We start from the raw sequence: 22302 nt of genomic DNA, 5'->3' as shown, positions 1-22302 counted from the left end.
ATCAACCTTCCTCAGCAAGATTTGATCAGGTTGAAAGATTCTGAGATTGTTTGGATACCATTTCAAGATAATAATAAAAAAAATCCCATAGTGTTGTTAATATCTGATGAACATTCACAAAGAGGCAGGCATCGTTTCAAGTATTTTCCTATAACAACTCTCATCGTGTAACATTATTGACTCTTTGAGGTATACACTACTAGCATTTCCTTTGAGATATAGAAGATATAAAACCCTGGCATAAGCTGGGGCTTATACTGACTGACAAGACCATTTCCAACCCAGACATTCTCAGGGAGGGAACTGGCAGCCAGTGCCCCAGCAAACTCACACATCGTTCTACACTCAGGCCTCCTCTGAGCTAAGCTTCCTAAAGAGCCAGGTGGCAGCTGGAGCTGGGGTCTCCTGGCTTGTGATTGGCTGCCATCATTTGTGGTTAGCCCTCCATGGTGGGGGAGGCTGGGAAGGACAGTGGAAGCTGATAAACAGCTCAGCAGCATGTTCTGAGAAACGAGAGCAAGGAGAGAGCAGAGAACACACTTTGCCTTCTCTTTGGTATTGAGTAATATCAACCAAATTGCAGACATCTCAACACTTTGGCCAGGCAGCCTGCTGAGCAAGGTAACACTCATACTTTTCATGCCTTGAGCCAAAATATTTATTACATTTTTATGTTTCTGACTAGAAGTGCTTGAGCGTTTTTTCCTTCCAGGTGATGAGAGGATGGAATGAGCAAAGCTACATCAATTTTTTTTTTTAATGTATGAAAATAAAAAAGGTATAAGAGGCCAAGTTTAGGGCCACTGAAGGTTCATAGAAAGATGCGAAATATCTGAATTACTATAAATGAATGCTATTGTCAGAGGAAGGGTTTAAGGAGTGCTTCTTGAATGAATGTGTACAAATCAGCAGAAGGTAAGGTGTGAGACTCTTGGAAATAAATACTGTTAGTTCAGGCAAGAAAAATAGTCAGGAACGCAAGTTCTAGGGTGGGAGGAAATGTGTGGTTTCCCAGGTATGAACAAGTATTACCAGGCATTTCCTGAACTAGATTGGCCTAAGTAGGAGACCAATGTTTCTCGAAATATCTGCTCATTTTAGAATCACTGAATGTTTAAAAATGCAATTCCTGGATTCCTTCCCTAACAGCCAGACTCTTTGGGACCTGATGATCTGCATTTCTTTTTAAAAACAAGTTCACTCATGATTCTGATTTGTATTAATTTAGAGAATTGCCATGGTAGAGATCCTGCTTTGAGGTTTTGTTCTTGAGTCAGGATTCCTGGCCAGGGATTGTGATGATAAATTTCACTTTCTGAAGTGGTTTATGCAAAAGGTTGTCTGAAGGAAGAGCAAGGATTATAGTGTTATTTTGTGGATACTTGAGACTTACAAAAAGCCTTTGTATTTTGTCACGTTTTTGATGCATGATGTTTGACAAAAGACAGACGATGGTATTTGCAGAGTGAATGAATAAGTGGAACAGGTGTGATAATGAGAGGTCACACTTGAGCACACAGTTATTACTTGAAAATTGTGTACAGACTAAGTTGAAGACGTTAGGAGGGAAGATTGTGGGCCAAGTAATGGGGTGTATGTGTGTGTGTAGGGTGGGCAGCTGGGATGGAAATGGGGGGCTGCTGCTGCTGCTGTGCCCTAGCCTCCTGAACTAATGATATCACTCACCGGAAACTACTGTTCCTGCAGTGTCCAAACCACCCCAAACTAGTTTGTCAAAATGAATCTGTGCTGTGTGGAGGGAGGCACCCCTGCACCTCTGATGTCAGATGGCAATGCTGAGATGGCAGTGCATGGTGGGGACAGGGCTGAGCCAGCACCAACCACTCAGGCTTTGAGATCCTGAGGCTGGTCTGCTGCTGAGATCTTTTGTTAGAAGAGAGGAGATCAAGCATTTGCAAAGTTTCTGAGTGTCAAAACCTGAGTCCAAGATAACTCCTTCACAATCCTAACTTCATGCTGTCTACAGGTCCATATTTTAGCCTTCTTTCTACATGTTTATCCGAAAAGAATGAGAAGCTAAGGGTGGTGTTCAGATTTGAAATTAGCCAGATCTTAAGCTTTTCTGGGGGAAATTTAGAAGAAAATATGGAAAAGTGACTATAAGCACATATAAATCTAGTCTTTAAAACAGTTTTATCCAGAATAAATGTATCACAAAGTTAATAAAAATAGTACTTGCTTGTTTTGAATAATTCAAATGATACAAAAATGAATAAAATAAAAAGTGCAAGAGGCCCTCTTATCAATGCCAATTCTATTTTTTTCAGAAATTAAACACTGTTAAGATTTTAGTGCATATCCTTTCAGAATTTCTGTGATTTCATATATGTACAAATACAAACATATATACACAAACAGAATCCTACTATACTTGCTATTGTCATTCTATTCTCTCCTTTTTCATGTGGGCATCTTTCCATGTCACTGATGCATACAGAAATTGCACATATGCATCAGTGCATACAGAAAATTAAATTTTCTGCATGTTTTTCCACTGTATGTCTGGACCATAGTTTATTTAGTAATGCCCTTTGGGTAATTATTTATATTGTTTCCTGCTTTTTCAAAGTAACAGTTTTTGAAACAAATCTCTCTGTCTTTATATAAATATTGTTGTATTCCTGTGGAAATGTTTCTGTTGGATAACTTCCCAAAAGGAGATTTATTGCACCAAAGATAATATATTTAAAAATTTTAAAGACATTGCTAAATTGTCTAGTAGGCATTTGATACCAATTTATACTCCTCCCAAGAATGTATGGAGATATCTTAATTTCTCCATGCCTTCATTAATGCTGAACCATATAAGTAGTTTTAATCTTTGCTAATTGAATAGATAAAAAGTATCTAATCTAAACCTAGTTCTTAAAAGTTCTATTTTCTACCAAAAGTAATACATGTCTATTTTAGGGAGTAAAAATCACAAGTAAGGATAAAAAATACTGCATTAATAAACACAGGAGTGTAGATGTCTCTGAATATGCTGATTTGATTTCCTTTGGATAAATACCCAGTAGTAGGAGTGCTGGATCGTGTAATAATTCTATCTTTAGTTTTTTTGGGGACTTTCATACTATTCTTCATAGTGGCTGTACTAAGTTACATTCCTATTATTGCTTGTCATTTGGATAAAATCTATTTTAACTGGGATGAGATGACATCTCATTGTAGTTTTGATTTGCATTTCTCTGATGATCAGTGATACTGAGCACCTTTTCATATACCTGTTTTCCATTTGTATGTCTTCCTTTGAGAAATGTCTACTCAGATATTTTGCCCATTTAAAAATTGGATTATTAGTTTGTTTTCTGTAGAGTCATTTGAGCTCCTTATATATTCTGGTTATTAATCTCTTGTCAGATGCATAGCTTACAAATATTTTCTCCCATCATGTGGATTTTGCCTTCATTTTGTGGATTGTTTACTTTGCTGTGCAAAAGCTTTTAACTTGATGCAATCCCATTTGTCCATTTTTGCTTTGGTTGCATTCCACAGGAGTATTTAAACAAATGTAGTTTGGTAGATTTTGGTGTGGTAATTCAGGTCAGTGGGAATCAGGGGAGAAATGTATAGGGAAGTGAGAGAGTTCCAGGGATCCTACCACGATGCCTTATGATTGACTTACTCAATTTGAAAGTCAGTATTAAACTTGATGAACTCTAGAGACGGTCATGCATTTTAAAAAGAATTACTCAAAATATTACTCAAAATATTATCTTGGAATACCAGAGAGCAAGTGATTTAAGAATAGGCTGGGAAGTAAAATGCTAAAAGAATGAGAAGGTATTTGGGGTTGAGTTCAACCTAAGAGGCAGGGAAACCACAGGGAAAGACCTAGCACCTGCCACAAAAGATAATTAGGAAGCTGAATGGAACTATAAGCAATTTTGAGGTGTTCGTTGGGCTGCAGTTGAAATATTTTTTGAGGTTAATGAGAAATTTGAAATGGCTGTGTATTAACTCTTGCATAGTCCTGCATAAGTAACAATCTAATAGGATTTCTCTGTTAATCAAGTCTTAGAAATTTGCTTTTAATTTTTATGAAAAACACCCATTTCTTCTTTTTGAGACAGAGTCTTGCTCTGTTGTTCAGGCTGGGGTGCAGTAGTGGGATCTTGGCTCACTGCAACCTCTGCCTCCCGGGTTCAGGCGATTCTCCTGCCTCAGCCTCCTGAGTAGCTGGAATTACAGGTGCCTGCCACCATGCCCGGCTAATTGTTTTTTGTATTTTTAGTAGAGACGGAGTTTCACCACATTGGCTAGGCTGGTCTCACGCTGACCACCTTGGCCTCCCAAAGTGTTGGGATTCCAGGCATGAACCACTGCACCCATGCCCCAAAACACCAATTTCTGATGCGTAATGCTTGTAAGATGGAACAAACTTCAGTAAAGCAGGGACTTGAAAAGAATCTTTGGTAGCAGCTGTCAAGGTTAGCCCTTGCCCCTCTGTACCCCCTAATCCCACCCCTGCTGAAAGTGTGTTCATCTGAGAATTTGTCTCCATAACTATGTGACTATAAAAATTCTCATCGATTTTGTTAGTTGATCAGTTGAGGAGAAAATATATGTTACTTGACATAACTGGTGGGTCGAAAGAGTTAACCCAGGCAAATTTGAGATAGGTGGATGGGATGATGGATTGAAAATATAGTTGCTCTTTTTACAATTATGTACTAAGTAATTTGGGAAAGATTGGTCTAATTGGGTTTAAAGAGTACACCTCACATGGCATTGTTAGGCTTTTTTTCTGCATCGCTAGTGATCTGTGCACTACAACTGAAATCAGTAGAGTTTCCTGGCATATGCAATTGCCAAAATGTTTTTTACCAGAAGAGAAACAATACTCCCACCTCTTCTTATTGTGTTACAAACTATAGTGCTAATGACCATCGACCGACAATGACTTTCAGGATGACCTGTGTGAGTTTTATCTGAAACCATGTGAATTTTTCATCTTAAAAGTCCCTCAGAATCTCAGTTGATGTACACACTGGTTTGTTGCAGGTTTAGAGTTCTGTGTTTTTTGTTTCTAATGTAGACACAGCCTTATAATTTACAACAGCATTCACTAATTAAAATTGTAAGCATAATTACTATCCATGATACTTATTATTAGTTTGCACTCATAAAGCTCAAAATTCACTTGATCCTTTCAAGTAGTGAATAATTAGTTTCTTTGGGTTTGCAGCTTTATCATCCTTTTATGACCCATTTGGAAGAAATAAACAACCAACCTCCCGGAAGACTGCTTTAAAAAGCTGGAAATATATTGTCCAGCTAGTGCAATGAGGCTAATACAATGTGGAAAATATTACTTTTCTTTGGTGTTAGTAGCCAGTTCATCTTTACATTTACTGAACAAATAACTATTGAGCACCTAATGTATACTAGGACCCTTGGGAAGACAAAGATAAATCAAAGATTCTGTCCTCAAAGACCTTAAGGTGTTTGTGGAAGGAAATAAAACTTTACATGTATGTATCTAAACATTTATATGTGTGTAACAGGTATAAGTAACCGTAAACACTGTCAGAACAGGAAATAACTCTATGATCAGCACCTAACATGATATATTAAGATAGAAGATTTAATACATATCTTTTGGAATACATGAATAAATAATTGAATGTATTTATTTTTATTATTTATAAGATACATCAGTGGGATATTGATATTGGTCTTAATATGTTTTGTTTTCATTGTTCTCAGGTACCTCAGCCAGCATGGCGGCCTCTTTCCCACCCACCTTGGGACTCAGTTCTGCCCCAGATGAAATTCAGCACCCACATATTAAATTTTCAGAATGGAAGTTTAAGCTGTTCCGGGTGAGATCCTTTGAAAAGACACCTGAAGAAGCTCAAAGGGAAAAGAAGGATTCCTTTGAGGGGAAACCCTCTCTGGAGCAATCTCCAGCAGTCCTGGACAAGGCTGATGGTCAGAAGCTGGTCCCAAATCAGCCAGTGTTAAAAGCCCATCCTAAGTTTTCAAAGAAATTTCATGACAGTGGGAAAGCAAGAGTTAAAGCCATCCATCAAGCCAACCTTCGACATCTCTGCCGCATCTGTGGGAATTCTTTTAAAACTGATGAGCACAACAGGAGATATCCAGTTCATGGTCCTGTGGATGGTAAAACCCTAGGCCTTTTACGAAAGAAGGAAAAGAGAGCTACTTCCTGGCCAGACCTCATTACTAAGGTTTTCCGGATTGATGTGAAGGCAGATGTTGACTCGATCCACCCCACTGAGTTCTGCCATAACTGCTGGAGCATCATGCACAGGAAGTTTAGCAGTGCCCCTTGTGAGGTTTACTTCCCGAGGAATGTGACCGTGGAGTGGCACCCCCACACACCATCCTGTGACATCTGCAACACTGCCCGTCGGGGACTCAAGAGGAAGAGTCTTCAGCCAAACTTGCAGCTCAGCAAAAAACTCAAAACTGTGCTTGACCAAGCAAGACAAGCCCGTCAGCGCAAGAGAAGAGCTCAGGCAAGGACCAACAGCAAGGATGTCATGAAGAAGATCACCAACTGCAGTAAGATACATCTTAGTACCAAGCTCCTTGCAGTGGACTTCCCAGAGCACTTCGTGAAATCCATCTCCTGCCAGATCTGTGAACACATTCTGGCCGACCCTGTGGAGACCAACTGTAAGCATGTCTATTGCCGAGTCTGCATTCTCAGATACCTCAAAGTCGTGGGCAGCTATTGTCCCTCTTGCCGATATCCATGCTTCCCTACTGACCTGGAGAGTCCAGTGAAGTCCTTTCTGAGCATCTTGAATTCCCTGATGGTGAAATGTCCAGCAAAAGAGTGCAATCAGGAGATCAGTTTGGAAAAATATAATCACCATGTCTCAAGTCACAAGGAATCAAAAGAGAATTTTGTGCACATTAATAAAGGGGGCCGGCCCCGCCAACATCTTCTGTCGCTGACTCGGAGAGCTCAGAAGCACCGGCTGAGGGAGCTCAAGCTGCAAGTCAAAGCCTTTGCTGACAAAGAAGAAGGTGGAGATGTGAAGTCGGTGTGCATGACCTTGTTCCTGCTGGCTCTGAGGGCGAGGAATGAGCACAGGCAAGCCGACGAGCTGGAGGCCATCATGCAGGGAAAGGGCTCTGGGCTGCAACCAGCTGTTTGCTTGGCCATCCGTGTCAACACCTTCCTCAGCTGCAGTCAGTACCACAAGATGTACAGGACTGTGAAAGCCATCACAGGGAGACAGATTTTTCAGCCTTTGCATGCCCTTCGGAATGCTGAGAAGGTACTTCTGCCGGGCTACCACCACTTTGAGTGGCAGCCACCTCTGAAGAATGTGTCTTCCAGCACTGATGTTGGCATTATTGATGGGCTCTCTGGACTATCATCCTCTGTGGATGATTACCCAGTGGACACCATTGCAAAGAGGTTCCGCTATGATTCAGCTTTGGTGTCTGCTTTGATGGACATGGAAGAAGACATCTTGGAAGGCATGAGATCCCAAGACATTGATGATTACCTGAATGGCCCCTTCACAGTGGTGGTGAAGGAGTCTTGTGATGGAATGGGAGATGTGAGTGAGAAGCACGGGAGTGGGCCAGTAGTTCCAGAAAAGGCAGTCCGTTTTTCATTCACAATCATGAAAATTACTATCGCCCACAGCTCTCAGAATGTGAAAGTATTTGAGGAAGCCAAACCTAACTCTGAACTGTGTTGCAAGCCATTGTGCCTTATGCTGGCAGATGAGTCTGACCACGAGACCCTGACTGCCATCCTGAGCCCTCTCATTGCCGAGAGGGAGGCCATAAAGAGCAGTGAATTAATGCTTGAGCTGGGAGGCATTCTACGGACTTTCAAGTTCATCTTCAGGGGTACCGGATATGATGAAAAACTTGTGCGGGAAGTGGAAGGCCTCGAGGCTTCTGGCTCAGTCTACATTTGTACTCTTTGTGACGCCACCCGTCTGGAAGCCTCTCAAAATCTTGTCTTCCACTCTATAACCAGAAGCCATGCTGAGAACCTGGAACGTTATGAGGTCTGGCGTTCCAATCCTTACCATGAGTCTGTGGAAGAACTGCGGGATCGGGTGAAAGGGGTCTCAGCCAAACCTTTCATTGAGACAGTCCCTTCCATAGACGCACTCCACTGTGACATTGGTAATGCAGCTGAGTTCTACAAGATCTTCCAGCTAGAGATAGGGGAGGTGTATAAGAATCCCAATGCTTCCAAAGAGGAAAGGAAAAGGTGGCAGGCCACACTGGACAAGCATCTCCGGAAGAAGATGAACCTCAAACCAATCATGAGGATGAATGGCAACTTTGCCAGGAAGCTCATGACCAAAGAGACTGTGGATGCAGTTTGTGAGCTAATTCCTTCGGAGGAGAGGCACGAGGCTCTGAGGGAGCTGATGGATCTTTACCTCAAGATGAAACCGGTGTGGCGGTCATCATGCCCTGCTAAAGAGTGCCCAGAATCCCTCTGCCAGTACAGTTTCAATTCACAGCGTTTTGCTGAGCTCCTTTCTACCAAGTTCAAGTATAGGTATGAGGGAAAAATCACCAATTATTTTCACAAAACTCTGGCACACGTTCCTGAAATTATTGAGAGGGATGGCTCCATTGGGGCATGGGCAAGTGAGGGAAATGAGTCTGGTAACAAACTGTTTAGGCGCTTCCGGAAAATGAATGCCAGGCAGTCCAAATGCTATGAGATGGAAGATGTCCTGAAACACCACTGGCTGTACACCTCCAAATACCTCCAGAAGTTTATGAATGCTCATAATGCATTAAAAACCTCTGGGTTTAACATGGACTCTCAGGCAAGCTTAGGGGACCCATTAGGCATAGAGGACTCTCTGGAAAGCCAAGATTCAATGGAATTTTAAGTAGGGCAACCACTTATGAGTTGGTTTTTGCAATTGAGTTTCCCTCTGGGTTGCATTGAGGGCTTCTCCTAGCACCCTTTACTGCTGTGTACGGGGCTTCACCACCCAAGAGGTGGTAGGTTGGAGCGAGATGCTACAGACGCTCTCAAGTCAGGAATGGAAACTGATGAGCTGGTTGCTTGAGCCTTTTAGTGAGTTCCAAAAAGCAACAGGAAAAATTAGTTATCTGAAAGCTCAATAACTCATAACAGGAGTAACTGCAGGGGACGAGAGTAAACAAAGATCTGTGTGTGCTGGGGAGCTGTCGTGAAAATCAAAGCCAAGGTTATCAAAGAACAGCCTGCGAGGCCAGGAAAGAAACTGCTCTTGTGGTTTTCATTTTCCCCCCTTGATTTATTATATTTTGTATTGAGATATGATAAGTGCCTTCTATTTCATTTTTGAATAATTCTTCATTTTTAAAATTTTACATATCTTGGCTTGTTCTATAAGATTCAAAAGAGCTTTTTAAATTTTTCTAATACTATCTTATATTTGTACAGCACAATGACCTTTACAAAGTGCTCTCAATGCATTTACCATTTGTTATATTTATGCAGAATTACTTTACATCAGGACAATTTTGAGAAAATCAGTCCTTTTTTATGTTTAAATTATGTATCTATGATAACCTTCAGAGTTTAGGAGGTCATCTGCTGTCATGGATTTTTTAATAATGAATTTAGAATACACCTGCTAGCTACAGTTAGTTATTACATGTTTTGATAATATATATTTACTTAGCTATCAGAGTGTGATTCTTTATTTTTGCTTTTTAATTTCATGTAATTTAGAGTTTCCAAATTTACACCTTCTGCATACAATCTTAAAGCCACAGAGGCTTGTAAGAATATAGGTTAGCTTGATGTCTAAAAATATATTTCATATCTTACTGAAATATTTTGCCAGACTTTCTCCAAATGAAACCTGAATCAATTTTTCTAAATCTAGGTTTCATAGAGTCCTCTCCTTTGCAATGTATTATTCTTTCTATAATGATCAGTTTACTTTCAGTGGATTCAGAATTATGTAGCAGGATAACCTTGTATTTTTCCATCTGCTAAGTTTAGATGGAGTCCAAATGCAGTACAGCAGAAGAGTTAACATTTACACAGTGCTTTTTTTGAGGAATGTTTTCACACTCATTTTTCCTTACAACAATTCTGAGGAGTAGGTGTTGTTATTTTCTCCATTTGATGGGGGTTTAAATGATTTGCTGAAAGTTATTTAGGGGTAATAAATACTTGACTTGGAAATTGAACACAGCTCTTTTGTCTCCAAAGCCCTTCTTTCCACCACAAATTAATCACTATTTTATAAGGTAACATCAGAATTTGTTTAGGATTCACAACTAATCACTGTAGCACATGACCTTGGGATTACATTTTTATGGGGCAGGAGTAAGCAAGTTTTTAAGTCATTTGTGTGCTCTGGCCCTTTTGATAGAAGAAAGCAACACAAAAGCTCCAAAGAGCCCCCTGATCCTCTTGTGGCTCCAGTTATTTGGCAACTATTATCTGCATCCTTAGGAATTTGGGATTTGCCGGTTGCTGGCAATGTAGAGCAGGCATGGAATTTTATATGCTAGTGAGTCATAATGATATGTTAGTGTTAATTAGTTTTTTTCTTCCTTTGATTTTATTGGCCATAATTGCTACTCTTCATACACAGTATATTAAAGAGCTTGATAATTTAGTTGTCAAAAGTGCATCAGTGACATTATCCTAAATGGTATGCATTTGGTGCTTCTGCAGGGATTCAACTCAGTATCTTTCATTAACAAATACAGCAGTTTTCCTTGCTTTTTATATGCAGAATATCAAAGTCACTTCTACTTTAGTTGTCAAAAACACATACATATTTTAACATTAGTTTTTTTGAAAACTCTTGGTTTTGTTTTTTTTTGGAAATGAATGGGCTACTAAGCCACCCTTTCCCTTCATACTGCTTAATCCTTCCAGTATGTCCCTGCACTAATAAACAGCTAAATTCACATAATTATCCTATTCCCTAAAGCGTGGTAGTGCTGGTTTATAGATTTTTTTTTTCCCATTTCTACTCTTTTACTCTATTGGTGGCACTGTAAATACTTTCCCATATCAAATTATCCTTTTCTAACACTGTAGGAGCTATTTTGAATGCATGTGACTAAGAGCATGATTTATAGCACAACCTTTCCAATAATCCCTTAATCAGATCACATTTTGATAAACCCTGGGAACATCTGGCTGCAGGAATTTCAATATGTAGAAACGCTGCCTATGTTTTTTTTGCCCTTATTGTTGAGATTGCAATATGCTAGACCCTAGTTTTATACTAGAGTTTTATTTTTAACAATGCCTATTGCAAGTGCAATTACATACTCCAGGGAAATTCACCACACTGAATGGAGCATTTGTGTGTGTGTGTGTGTGAAGTATATACTGGGACTTCGGAAGTGCAATGTATTTTTCTCCTGTGAAACCTGATTCTACAAGTTTTCCTGTCAAGCCACTCAGGTGCATTGCAGGGACCAGTGATAATGGCTGATGAAAACTGATGATTGGTCGGTGAGGTCAAAAGGAGCCTTCAGATTAATAAACATGCCCTGAGAAGCAAGAGGAGGAGAAAAAGATGTCTTTTTCTTCCACGTGAACTGGAATTTAGTTTTGCCTCAAATTTTTTCCCACAAGATATAGATGAGGATAAAGATTGTTTTGGTTGAGAGTGTGGGTCTTGCATTACATCAAACAATTCAAATTCCACACAGATAAGAGGCAGGATATGTAAGCGCCAGTGGTAGTTGGGAGGAATAAACCATCATTTGGATGCAGGTGGTTTTTGATTGCAGATATGTGTGTGTCTTCAGTGATTGTATGACAGATGGTGTATTCTTTACATGTTAAAAGATTTTAAGTAAGAGTAGATACTTTGTACCCATTTTACATTTTCTTATTTTAACTAGTAATCTACATAAATATACCTCAGAGATCATTTTTGGCAATATTTTTTGTTTTGTAGAATTGCACTTCAGTTTATTTTCTTACAAATAACCTTACATTTTGTTTAATGGCTTCCAAGAGCCTTTTTTATTTTTATTTTTTCTATTTCAGAGAAAATTCAGGTACCAGGATGCAATGGATTTATTTGATGCAGGGGACCTGTATTTCCATGTCAAATGTTTTCAAATAAAAAGAAATATGAATTTCAATACTTATTTTTATATTTTAATATTTCCATTCATTCATATTATGGTTATTGTCGGCAATTTTACATTTGAATATTTGAAATAAAAGTTTAAGATTTGAAAATAGTATGTTTTGTAATTTCTATTCAAATATTAATAATAATATTGAGTGTAGCATTTAAAAATTAATATCTTTTACTTTGAGAGAAATACAGAATAAATTTGGTGGTCTTTGGATTAAAGGACAATCAAATAATGATTATGTGAAAAATTTATCCTAATGGAGATGAGACAATTTTTTCCCCCAGATACATAGGATAAATGGTAAATCTTTTTATTTGTTTTTTAACTTTTTTGAGACTAGTGAAAATACAGACTTATTCTCCAGAAAATTCACATACTTATTATATTAGGCCATTCTTAGCATTACTATAAATAAATACCTGAGGCTGGGTAATTTATAAAGAAAAGAGGTTTCATTGGTTCACAGTTTTGCAGTAAGTATGGCACTAGCATCTAATTCAACTTCTGGTGAGGCCTCAGAAAGCTACAATCATGGCACAAAGGGAAAGGAGAGCAGGAGCGTCACACGGCAAGAATGGGAACAAGGGTGGGGAGGTGCCACACACTTTTACACAACCAGATCTCATGTAAACTTGCTGAGCAAGAACTTGCTCATCATCATGAGAATAGCACCAAGCCATCCGTAAGGGATCTGCCCTCATAATCCAATCACCTCCCATCAGTCCTGACCTCCAACATTGGGGTTACATTTCAACATGCGAATTGGAGGGGACAAATATCCAAAACATAGCATTCTGCCCCTGGCCTTCCAAATCTCATGTTCTCCTCACTTTGCAAAATACAATCATCCCCTCCCAACAGTACCCCAAAGTCTTTACTCATTCCAAGTATCAACTTAAAAGTCCCAAAGTCCTAAGTCTAGAGTCGCATCATTGGAGACTCAAGGCAAATTTCTTCCTGACCCTGTAAAATAAAAATCAAGTTATTGACTTCCAAGATACAATGGTGGTAGAGGCATTGGACTGACATTCTCATTCCAAAAAGTAGAAATTGGCCAAAAGAAAGGAGTAATAGGCCCCACACAAAACCGAGAAGGGCAGACATTAAACCTTAAAGCTCCAAAATAATGTCTGTTGACACCACGTCCCACATCCAAGGCATGTTGCTGCAAGCGGTGGGCTTCCAATGCCTTGGGCAGCTCCACCCCTATGGCTGCACAAGGTGCAGCCCGCATTGCTGCTCTCAAGGGTTGGAGTTGAGTGACTGCAGCTTTTCCCTGCTGAGGTTGCAAGTTGCAGGTAGCCATAGCACTCTCGGGGTTAGAGGGTGGTGGTCCCATCCCACAGCTCCACTAGGCAATAACCTGGTAGGGACTTTGTATGTGGGTTCCAACTCCACATTTCCCCTCTGTATTTTCCTAGTAGAGGCTCTTTGCAAGTGCTCACCCATAGAGTAGGCTTTTGCTTTAGCACCCAGGTTTTCTCATACATCCTCTGAAATCTAGGGCAAAGCTGCCAAGCCTTCTTCTCTCCTGCATTCTGGGCACCTGCAGGCTTAAAACCATGTGGAAGCTGCCAAGGCTTATGGCTGTGCCCTCTGGAGCTGCAGCCGGAACTGTATCTGGGGCCCTTTGAGCCAAAGCTGGAGCTGAGTGGCCTGAATGCAGACAGCAGTGTCCCAAGGCTGTGCAAGGTAGCAGGGCCCTGGGATTGGCCCCCAAAACCATTCTTTCCTCCTAGGCCCTGGGCCTGTGATGGGAGGGGTTGCCTCAAAGATCTCTGAAATGCCTTCAAGACCTTCCCTTTGTCTGGGATAGTAGCACTTGGCTTTCTTTTAGTCACGCTAATCTCTGAAGCCAGTGGTTGCTTTGTAGCTGCTTGAATTCCTCCTTTATCACAAAGTCAAGCTGCAAATTTTCCAAACTTTTACATTCTGCTATCATTTTAAACATAAATTCCAAATTGAAGTCATTCCTTTGCTCCTGTATTTGATCTTAGGCTGTTATAAGCAGCCAGGCTACATCTTAAATACTTTGGTGCATAGAAATTTCTTCTACTAGATACCCTAAGTCATCACCCTTAAGTTCAACCTTCACTGGTCTCTAGGATGTGAACACAATGCAGCCAAGCTCTTTGCTAAGGAATAACACAGGTGACCTTTACTCCAGTTCCTAGTAGCTTCCACATTTCCCTCTGAGACCTCATTAGCCTACCCTTCACTATCCATATCTCTATCAGCATTTTGATCATAACCATTTAACCAGTCTCTAATAAGTTACAAACTTTCCCTCATTTTCCTATCTTCTTCTGAACCTCCAGGCTCTTCCAATTTTAACCTCTGCCTGTTACCCGGTTCCAAAGCCACTTCCACATTTTCAGGTATCTTTATAGCAATGTCCCACTCCTTGTTACCAATTTTCTGTATGGGGCCATTCTTGCATTGCTATAAAGAAACATCTGAGACTTGATAATTTATAAAGAAAAGAGGTTTATTTGGCTCACAGTTCTACAGGTTGTTCAGAAAGCGTGACACTGGTGTCACATACTGAAAGTGGGAGCAAGGGTGGGAGTAAGGTGCTCCACACTTTAAACAACCAGATCTTGCATGAACTTTTAGAGCAAGAACTTGCTCATTATCATGAGGAGAGCACCAAGCCATTCATGAGGGATCTGTTCCTGTGATCCAATCACCTTTCACCAGGTTCCACTTCCAACACTGGGGATTACATTTCAAGGTGAGATTTGGAGGAACAAACATCCGAACAGCATCACTTATATACTCAAAATTTTGGTCAGTGTTGTTGACTTTTCCAGGGTCACTCAGAAAACAGCAGAACTGGCTACAGTCCAAGTGCTTTTAGTCAGTGCTTTTAATAATAATAAGAAATAATAGTAATAATAGCTATCATTTACCAAACTTTTTTGTGTGCTAACCACTTTGCGTACAATTTCTTATTTGATCCTTTTGAAGTGGATACTCCTATTATCTCCAGGTTACACTTGAAATAACTGAAGCTTATGTCAGCTAGAAAATGGCAGAGCCACATCCACACATTTTTAAGTACCATAGACCCACCTTAGCTGGAGGTTTCCTAGCTCCCTTCCAGTCAAGGCTTAGATTCAGTCTGGCTGTCTCTCTACAGCTATACCATTTTTAAAACATATTGAAATATGTTTGTAGGTAAATAGCCTGTGGCCCAAGACCCAAGTGCCCTTTTGCTACTCTCACAGCCCTACTCTATCTTTCAGGAACTGTGGATCGCTCCACAATCCAGCAAGTAACTTGCAGCACTGCTGGAGGCCTCTGGACCTGAGTTTTTAAACATTTGAATATTTGAATGCTACCTCTACCTTTCAGAATGTAGCACCTTCTTACCTTTTAAGACCCAGGTAAAGTCTGCATCCTTCTCACCCTTTCTAGTTACTTCAGCTTATATATTAAATACATATTTGTAGGATGCCTTCTGTGGGCAATGTCGGCTTGGCAGAGGAGAAACAGTGGTGAAGAACATAGACAGTTTCTGCTCACAAACAGCTGGGGAGAGATAGACTTCAAATCAACAATAGGACTCTAAATGCACTGCCACACACTCTAGTAGGTGTCATGAAGGAAAAACACTAAATGTGATCAGAGCACAATAGGTGCAGTATGAAGTACAATAGGACAATAGAATTTAACCTGCAGTATCAGAGAAAGCATCTAGGGAAAAGGAACTTTTCAGTGGAGACTGGGAAAATGAGTGGGTGAGATCAGGTAGGTTACCTGGAGTGAGAGACCTGGAGTAAAGTTAGTCTGTGGAAAGACTCTGTGAGGGGAGTGCAATTGTCAGTGTTTAGGAAGTGAAGGAAGGTAAGTGTTCAGGAGCAACCTGAAGGAGGAGCTGCTCTGGAGAATCAGGCAGACGTTTTATAATGCAGGACCGAATGGACTTGAGTGCTATCAGAAGTGCAAAGGAATAAAACCACTGAAGAGTTTGAGGTGGGCCAATGAGGCAATCCACACCACAACAGCAGTGGGGCACGAGTGAAATTCTTTTGGAAGCTATAAAGTATGAGGGAATTGATCCAAGTTTGAGAAGAGTTATGCAAATGAAGCTAAATCATGGGGTAGCAATTTCAAGTATTTTTTTTTCTCCTCAATGATACCTGCCTACTGATTCACATGTCTCACTTCTTTAGATGATTGTGCCCAACTCTAGGCAGGAGATGAAGGAAGGTTCTCAGTCCTTGATAGCCTTGTTTGTTTTTTCACGAAGTCAGTGTTTCTTTCCCTGACTTTTTTCCTTCTTTCTTTGGAAATTTTCTTTTTCCCCCCTTTTGGCCTTTACATAATCTTTTTCTTCTTTTTGATGATGACAACATATTTGTGCCATCGCAAAATACATGCCAACTTACTTGGAGGCCAAGACCTGCAAATTGTTTTTATACTGAGGTCTGATCCAGGTCTAAATAAATACTTAATCTCACATAGACATTTTTTCATCTTTTCCTCAAGCAACTAAAACTTTTTCGTAATTGAAAATTGATGATTTAGCCATCTTTTGCACACACACAAACCCTGCCTCTTTTAAGTTATCACTATACATTTTGCATAGCATTTCAAATAGTCTTTTCTACATTTCCAGTTATCTTGATCACAACATCTCTTCAGCAGGGCCAAAGAAAACAATTTAAATTTAAAACAATTAGAAATATTTTAGCCCAGTTTCTTAATTTTCCCAGTATATCCCAAGTTAAAGAAAAAAATGAACTGTTATTGCACGGACAGCCTGGACTACACAGTTTCACATTTGAGTCTATTATTTTATTTTCCACAACTCTCTCGTCCTACCCCTTTTCCCCATTCTATAGTGAGAGTATAAATTCACTAAAGGTGAGGCTTACGTTTTATATTTCTTTTGCAGGTCTCATAATATTTAATGTCAATCTTGGATTTTCAATAAATGCTTACTGATGTATACCCTGAATAAGCCTACTGGTAGAAGAATTGAGCCATGGATTCAGGAGATTTTTATTCTTAACCATCCTCTTAAAAGGAGTAGTACTGATAACTTTTCTATTCTCACAAATTGTGATTTAAGTGAATACACACATTTTTTTGGATTGATATCTGGAGACAGGGTGAAGAATTGGTTTTCTTAGAAATAAGTGTGCAGTGTTAGATGTTTCTTGACAGAATTAGGTTTGGAAAATGTGTTATCATCTATGGTGAAGTCCAAGCCAAAAAGCAATATTCTATGCTAGAGTGGAACTTTGTGGCATATAAGTAATGTGGAATTCTTGTCACTGTGTATTACAACGGTTGTCTATTCTATCAAAATTTACCATGATATCTATTCTAATCCTGTGTGAACTCTTTTCACCAGAAAGGAGAATAAATATAACCTAAGAGCTCATCACCTTCTGTGAATTTTGCTGTACTTTTGATTTCCAAGTTCTGTGAGATATTTTAATTGATCACGATATTTAGAACACATAATTTATTTCCACAGCTCCTCCTTCATGTATTAAAGAATCAGAAAGATAGTCAGTCCCTATAGATGGAACTTAATTTAATTCAATGAACATTCATTGAGCAACTATAGTGTACGAGACTCTATGCCTTCTGTTAAGAACATGCAACTGAGAGAGAAACTTTCTTTTAAGAAGCCTATTGTCAAATAGCTTCTCTATTTGAAGATCAGGCATATACATAAATGTTTATAAGTTGATAGGTGCTATGAAAAGTGATGGTTTGGATAGAGGGGTGAGTATTCCACACTTTTTAAACCAAAGGCTTTACAGAGAACAACTAAATCTTGAAAGATGATAGTTATTAACCAGGAAGACGGACTTTTCAGGTGGAGGATTTCCAGCATTGATAGAGAGTAAGTACCAGGGGTGTGCGTAGAAGGGAAGGATGGCCTACAGAGTCATATCTTGCCATAATGTGGCATTTGGATGTTTTTTTTTCTCATGGAAGATGGGAAGTCACTGAAGAGTTTTCATCAATGAAACATCAGACTTCTATTTTTGAATGTTCCCTGTGATTTCAGCACAGTTAGAGGACTGGAAGGAGGCAAGGCGAAGGCAGGGAGACCAGTTAGGAGGTTGCAAAAGGTAATAAAAGGTAATAAAAGCAGTGGCAATAAGTATACACAGGTTGTATATTAGTCCGTTTTCACATTGCTGATAAAGACATACCTGAGACTGGGTAATTTATACAGGAAAAAGCATTTAATGGACTTACAGTTCCACATGGCTGGGGAGGCCTCACAATCATGGCAGAAGGAAATCAGGAGCAAGTCATGTCTTATACATGGATGGCAGCAGGCAAAGAGAGAGCTTGTGCAGGGAAACTCCGCCTTATAGAACCATCAAATCTTGTGAGACTTATTCACTGTCATGAGAAAAGCAAGGGAAAGACCTGCTCCATGATTCAATTACCTCCCACCAGTTCCTCCCATAACACATGGCGATTCAAGATGAGATTTGGGTGTGGACATAGCCAAACCATATCACACAGCATGTACTTTTGTTTGTAGCCTACAAGAGCTATTCTAGTACCTTTCATTACTATTTCAGGGCAAATGGGGCTATTGCAGCTGGAATGTTTAAAATGTATACTATGTCAGATGCTGGCTAAATGCTTGACACTTGCAATTCCCTTTTATAGACACACAGTTAAATTACATTTCCCAGCCTTCTTGCATCTAGGTGGGGCCATGTGACTAGCTTTTGCCAATGAAAGTCAAAGAAAATGATGTATCATTTGCGGGCTGAAATATTTACAAGTGAATGTGCCTTCCCCACATTTTCTCTTTTTCTTTCTTTTTTTCTTTTTGTATCTGAAGTCTTGAGGACACACGATGGAGATAAAGATGTTAGAGTTGCCAAATAGAAAAAGCCTGGATCCCTGAGACAAATCTTGGAGGACAGTCACTCAGGTGAATAACCTGATAAGAACACCTGCATTGGATTTTCCGTGAGCAAGAAATAAACTTTAAATGACTTACTGAAGTGTTTGAGAGTTTTCGTTATAGCAGCTAGTGTTAATTACCCTAATACATATTTTCTTATTCTTACCTTTGCCATCAGCCAGAAGTTTGTTGGTTTCCTTTAAGCTCATATCCCTTGCTTCTTTAGTTGCTTTAAGTTTTTACTGTCTCTCTCTCTTTGTGTGTGTGTGTGTGTGTGTGTGTGTGTGTGTGTGTGTGTATATATGCCATATCTGTATAAACACATGTATGTTTAGCAGTAGTCACTCTGCTGGATGCTGGAGATTCAATAATAAATAATTAAGATCTCTGTCATGATGGAATTAAGAGATAAGAGGAGGAAAAGATAAGTTATAAGTAGTTATAACAAATGTAACAAAGCATAATTAGTGCTATGCTAGAAAAAGTATACGTCACTTTGGTTACTTGCAATAAAAGTCAGATACAACTCAGTAATGTATTTAATTCAATTCAGCTTAACAACACATTACCTAAGGTGTACTAGGCATTAAGTTAAGTACTTGACATAAAAATTATAAAAACATTGTTCTAGTATTCATGAAACTCATAGTTGATTGGAAGAGTCAGACACTTAGAATACTTGCCAAGTAGTAGTTTTTAACTCATTTAGGTGTAACAACAGAAATAATTACAAGGTGTTGAAGCAGCACCAAGGAGGATGTGATGGACTCTGTGTTGTACAATACTGCGAGATAGTACTTGACTAGTTTTCCTCCTAGATCTTTCTTTTATCCAAGATTTGAGTGTGAAAAGTCTATGCTTAGAAAGTTGGTGCAGTGGCTTATTCCTATAACCCTAGTGCTTTGGAAGGCTGAGACAGGAGGATTGCTTGAGGCCAGGAGTTCAAGATCAGCCTGGGGAAGATATGAAGACCCCATCTCTGCTAAAAATAAAACAATTAGCTGGGTATGATGGTATGCACCTGAAGCTCTAGCTGCTTGGGAGCTGAGGTAGGAGGATTTCTTGAGCCTAGGAGTTAGAGGTTGCAGAGAGTCATGATGGTGCCACTGAACTCTAGCCTGTGTGACAGAGTGATCCTCCATATCTTAAAAAAAGAAAGAAGCCTAAAAAAAGAAAGAAAAAGAAAAAAAGAAAAAGGAAAAATAGTCTATGCCTCATGGGGAAATGGAAAAAATGGAAAATATTAGCATTATGTTTTGAAGAGTATCTGATGAGTAAGAGCTATTCTGTCACACCCTCAGTCATTCAATAGTCATTCTTTCACGCAATAAATATGTATTTGGTAAGCAACATGACAAGAAACTGTTTCCATGCCTAGATAAAGATTTTTGAGAAGTGAATTTGAGACAAAGATGGAGTGAGCAGACAGTGTGGGTCCCAGGGAAAAGAATTCTTCATACCATATACCTTGGGCTGAGCTGTGGAGTTGGAGAGAGCACTAGGAATCCCAGATTAGTTTCTGGGAGTTAGGAGCAGTGGGGATGTACATCTTACTTCCGTGATAGAGCCTAGGAAACAAGTAACATCCAGAGGTGAAATGTTGGTGATGTGTGTTTAGCCAGTGGTAGTTTGGACGAGACTCTGTGGTCCAGAAAGCTGCAACAGTAGTAGGATGTGCCCAAGAAAGGTACAGAAATAAACAAGTTCCTAGATGGTCCCAAACAGAGAACTGTGGCCATGCTGGGAAAGGAAGAGGCAGAATGATTTCCTTGTCATCATGTTAGCTCACCAGAGACCAGAAAACAGCTTAGAGAGGGCTAGACATAAGGACAACCTGCAGTGAAGACTGAGCTGCAATTCAGGATCATCCTCCAAGTCTGATAATGGCGATGGATGTTGTAGCTGAAGTTGATGAGAAGGAAAGATGACCCTAAGCACCAGATACTTCACCTTTCATCACCCCTCTCCTGACAACTCAGCATTATATTTCTCCCTGGAACTTGGATGAAAAGTTGGGTGAAAATAGGTAGAACTCTAAAATTGTTGAAATTATATTTCCAGCATACAGTCAAAGAGATGCATAATAGTATGTAACCTGAGTTAGAGAAAAATTCAGCCAGGTTTATTTCTTGCACCCTGAGTATTTAAGCTGTAAAAGATAGCGGGGTTCAGAGAAGTCTTCTAGAGGGAGGAGGTATCTAAACTAGGATATAAAGAGTGAATAGAACTTAGGCTGCCTAAAATATTTTTATGTAGTCCTTAATGATGTGTGGTCTAGATTTTGTATTTGTCAGTTGGAATGTGTATTATGTATGTTTATTATGGTAAAATCTCTGGCAAATACCCTCTTAAATAATTTTTACTCAGTGTCTGCATTTATTTCACAATGATAGAGAATAATGAAACTATGTTTTTGAACACACGTATAACAAGAGTATACATTATTTTTCAGTTTATAATAATGTGCTTGGCCCTTAGTGATTTTATTTTACTAACGAAAAATTGGATCCCTAGCTCCTGCCAGGCTCTCTGGGCTCACGCCATTCCACCCCTACTTGTTTACTGTGTTTTAACCAGGCTGACCTTTCAGTTCTTCAAATGTGACAAGCTTCATCTCTCCCCAGAGCCTTTGGAATAGCAATTTCTTTTTCTTTATACTTTCCCTTTCCCCTAACACATTGAACTCACCTGTACTTACAGACGTGCATAGTCCCCTGAAATGATTACCTTGGGAAGCCATATACTTATTTCTTGATACTACTCCTGTAGTCTTGTGTAAACAATTTTGGGACTTTCCTTTAAAACCCATTCATAAGCCATATCAGAAAATCCATTTTGTTAGCTTATATTCACACTTTGTTTTTGACCTAAAGTGGTAGTGTAATACTGAAAATCTCACTCTGCTAGATTTCAAATGACACTTGTCTGTTTCCAGAAATTAAATCCATCTTTAATGAAGAAAGAGGTACAGCTGTTGAACATTTTCAAGGGAATGAACCATGGATTCTGAAAGTGATTGATTGAAATGTGAGTCCCTGAAACATTTTTGGCAAAGGCAATATTATTGAAATAGGTGTCTGCTCTTCTAACGTGGCTCATTTGAATGTTTGCATTAGCTTATTAGAAAAGCAGTGACATTATCTTAAAGTCACATCGAATAAACTGATTGCTGAGATGACATAAAAAGACTTAATTTTACTCAAATATATAATCTGTATAACCAATATGCCTGCTGTTGACACACACACACACACACACACACACACACACACACACACACACCTTCCCCCAAAAGCAGC

At 39.4% G+C, this 22302-nt stretch overlaps 1 protein-coding gene across 1 annotated transcript; it reads left to right on the top strand.

Moving 5' to 3' along the window:
• Positions 1–512: 512 nt before the first annotated feature.
• RAG1 (recombination activating 1) lies at positions 513–12205 on the top strand. The gene is made up of 2 exons (XM_010358405.2): positions 513–621; positions 5731–12205. The coding sequence occupies exon 2, from the start codon at positions 5745–5747 to the stop codon at positions 8874–8876; it is 3132 nt and encodes a 1043-aa protein (XP_010356707.2). The 5' UTR covers positions 513–621; positions 5731–5744; the 3' UTR covers positions 8877–12205.
• Positions 12206–22302: the final 10097 nt, after the last annotated feature.

This window comes from Rhinopithecus roxellana, chromosome 15 (assembly GCF_007565055.1).
Source record: "Rhinopithecus roxellana isolate Shanxi Qingling chromosome 15, ASM756505v1, whole genome shotgun sequence".
NCBI lineage: Eukaryota > Metazoa > Chordata > Mammalia > Primates > Cercopithecidae > Rhinopithecus > Rhinopithecus roxellana.
Note: the sequence above shows the minus strand (reverse complement) of the source record. Positions and strands in the feature narration are given on the sequence as shown.

Excerpts from the sequence above, each read along its gene's own strand:
- RAG1 (XM_010358405.2), top strand. The coding sequence starts at position 5,745 with ATGGCGGCCTCTTTCCCACCCACCTTGGGACTCAGTTCTGCCCCAGAT.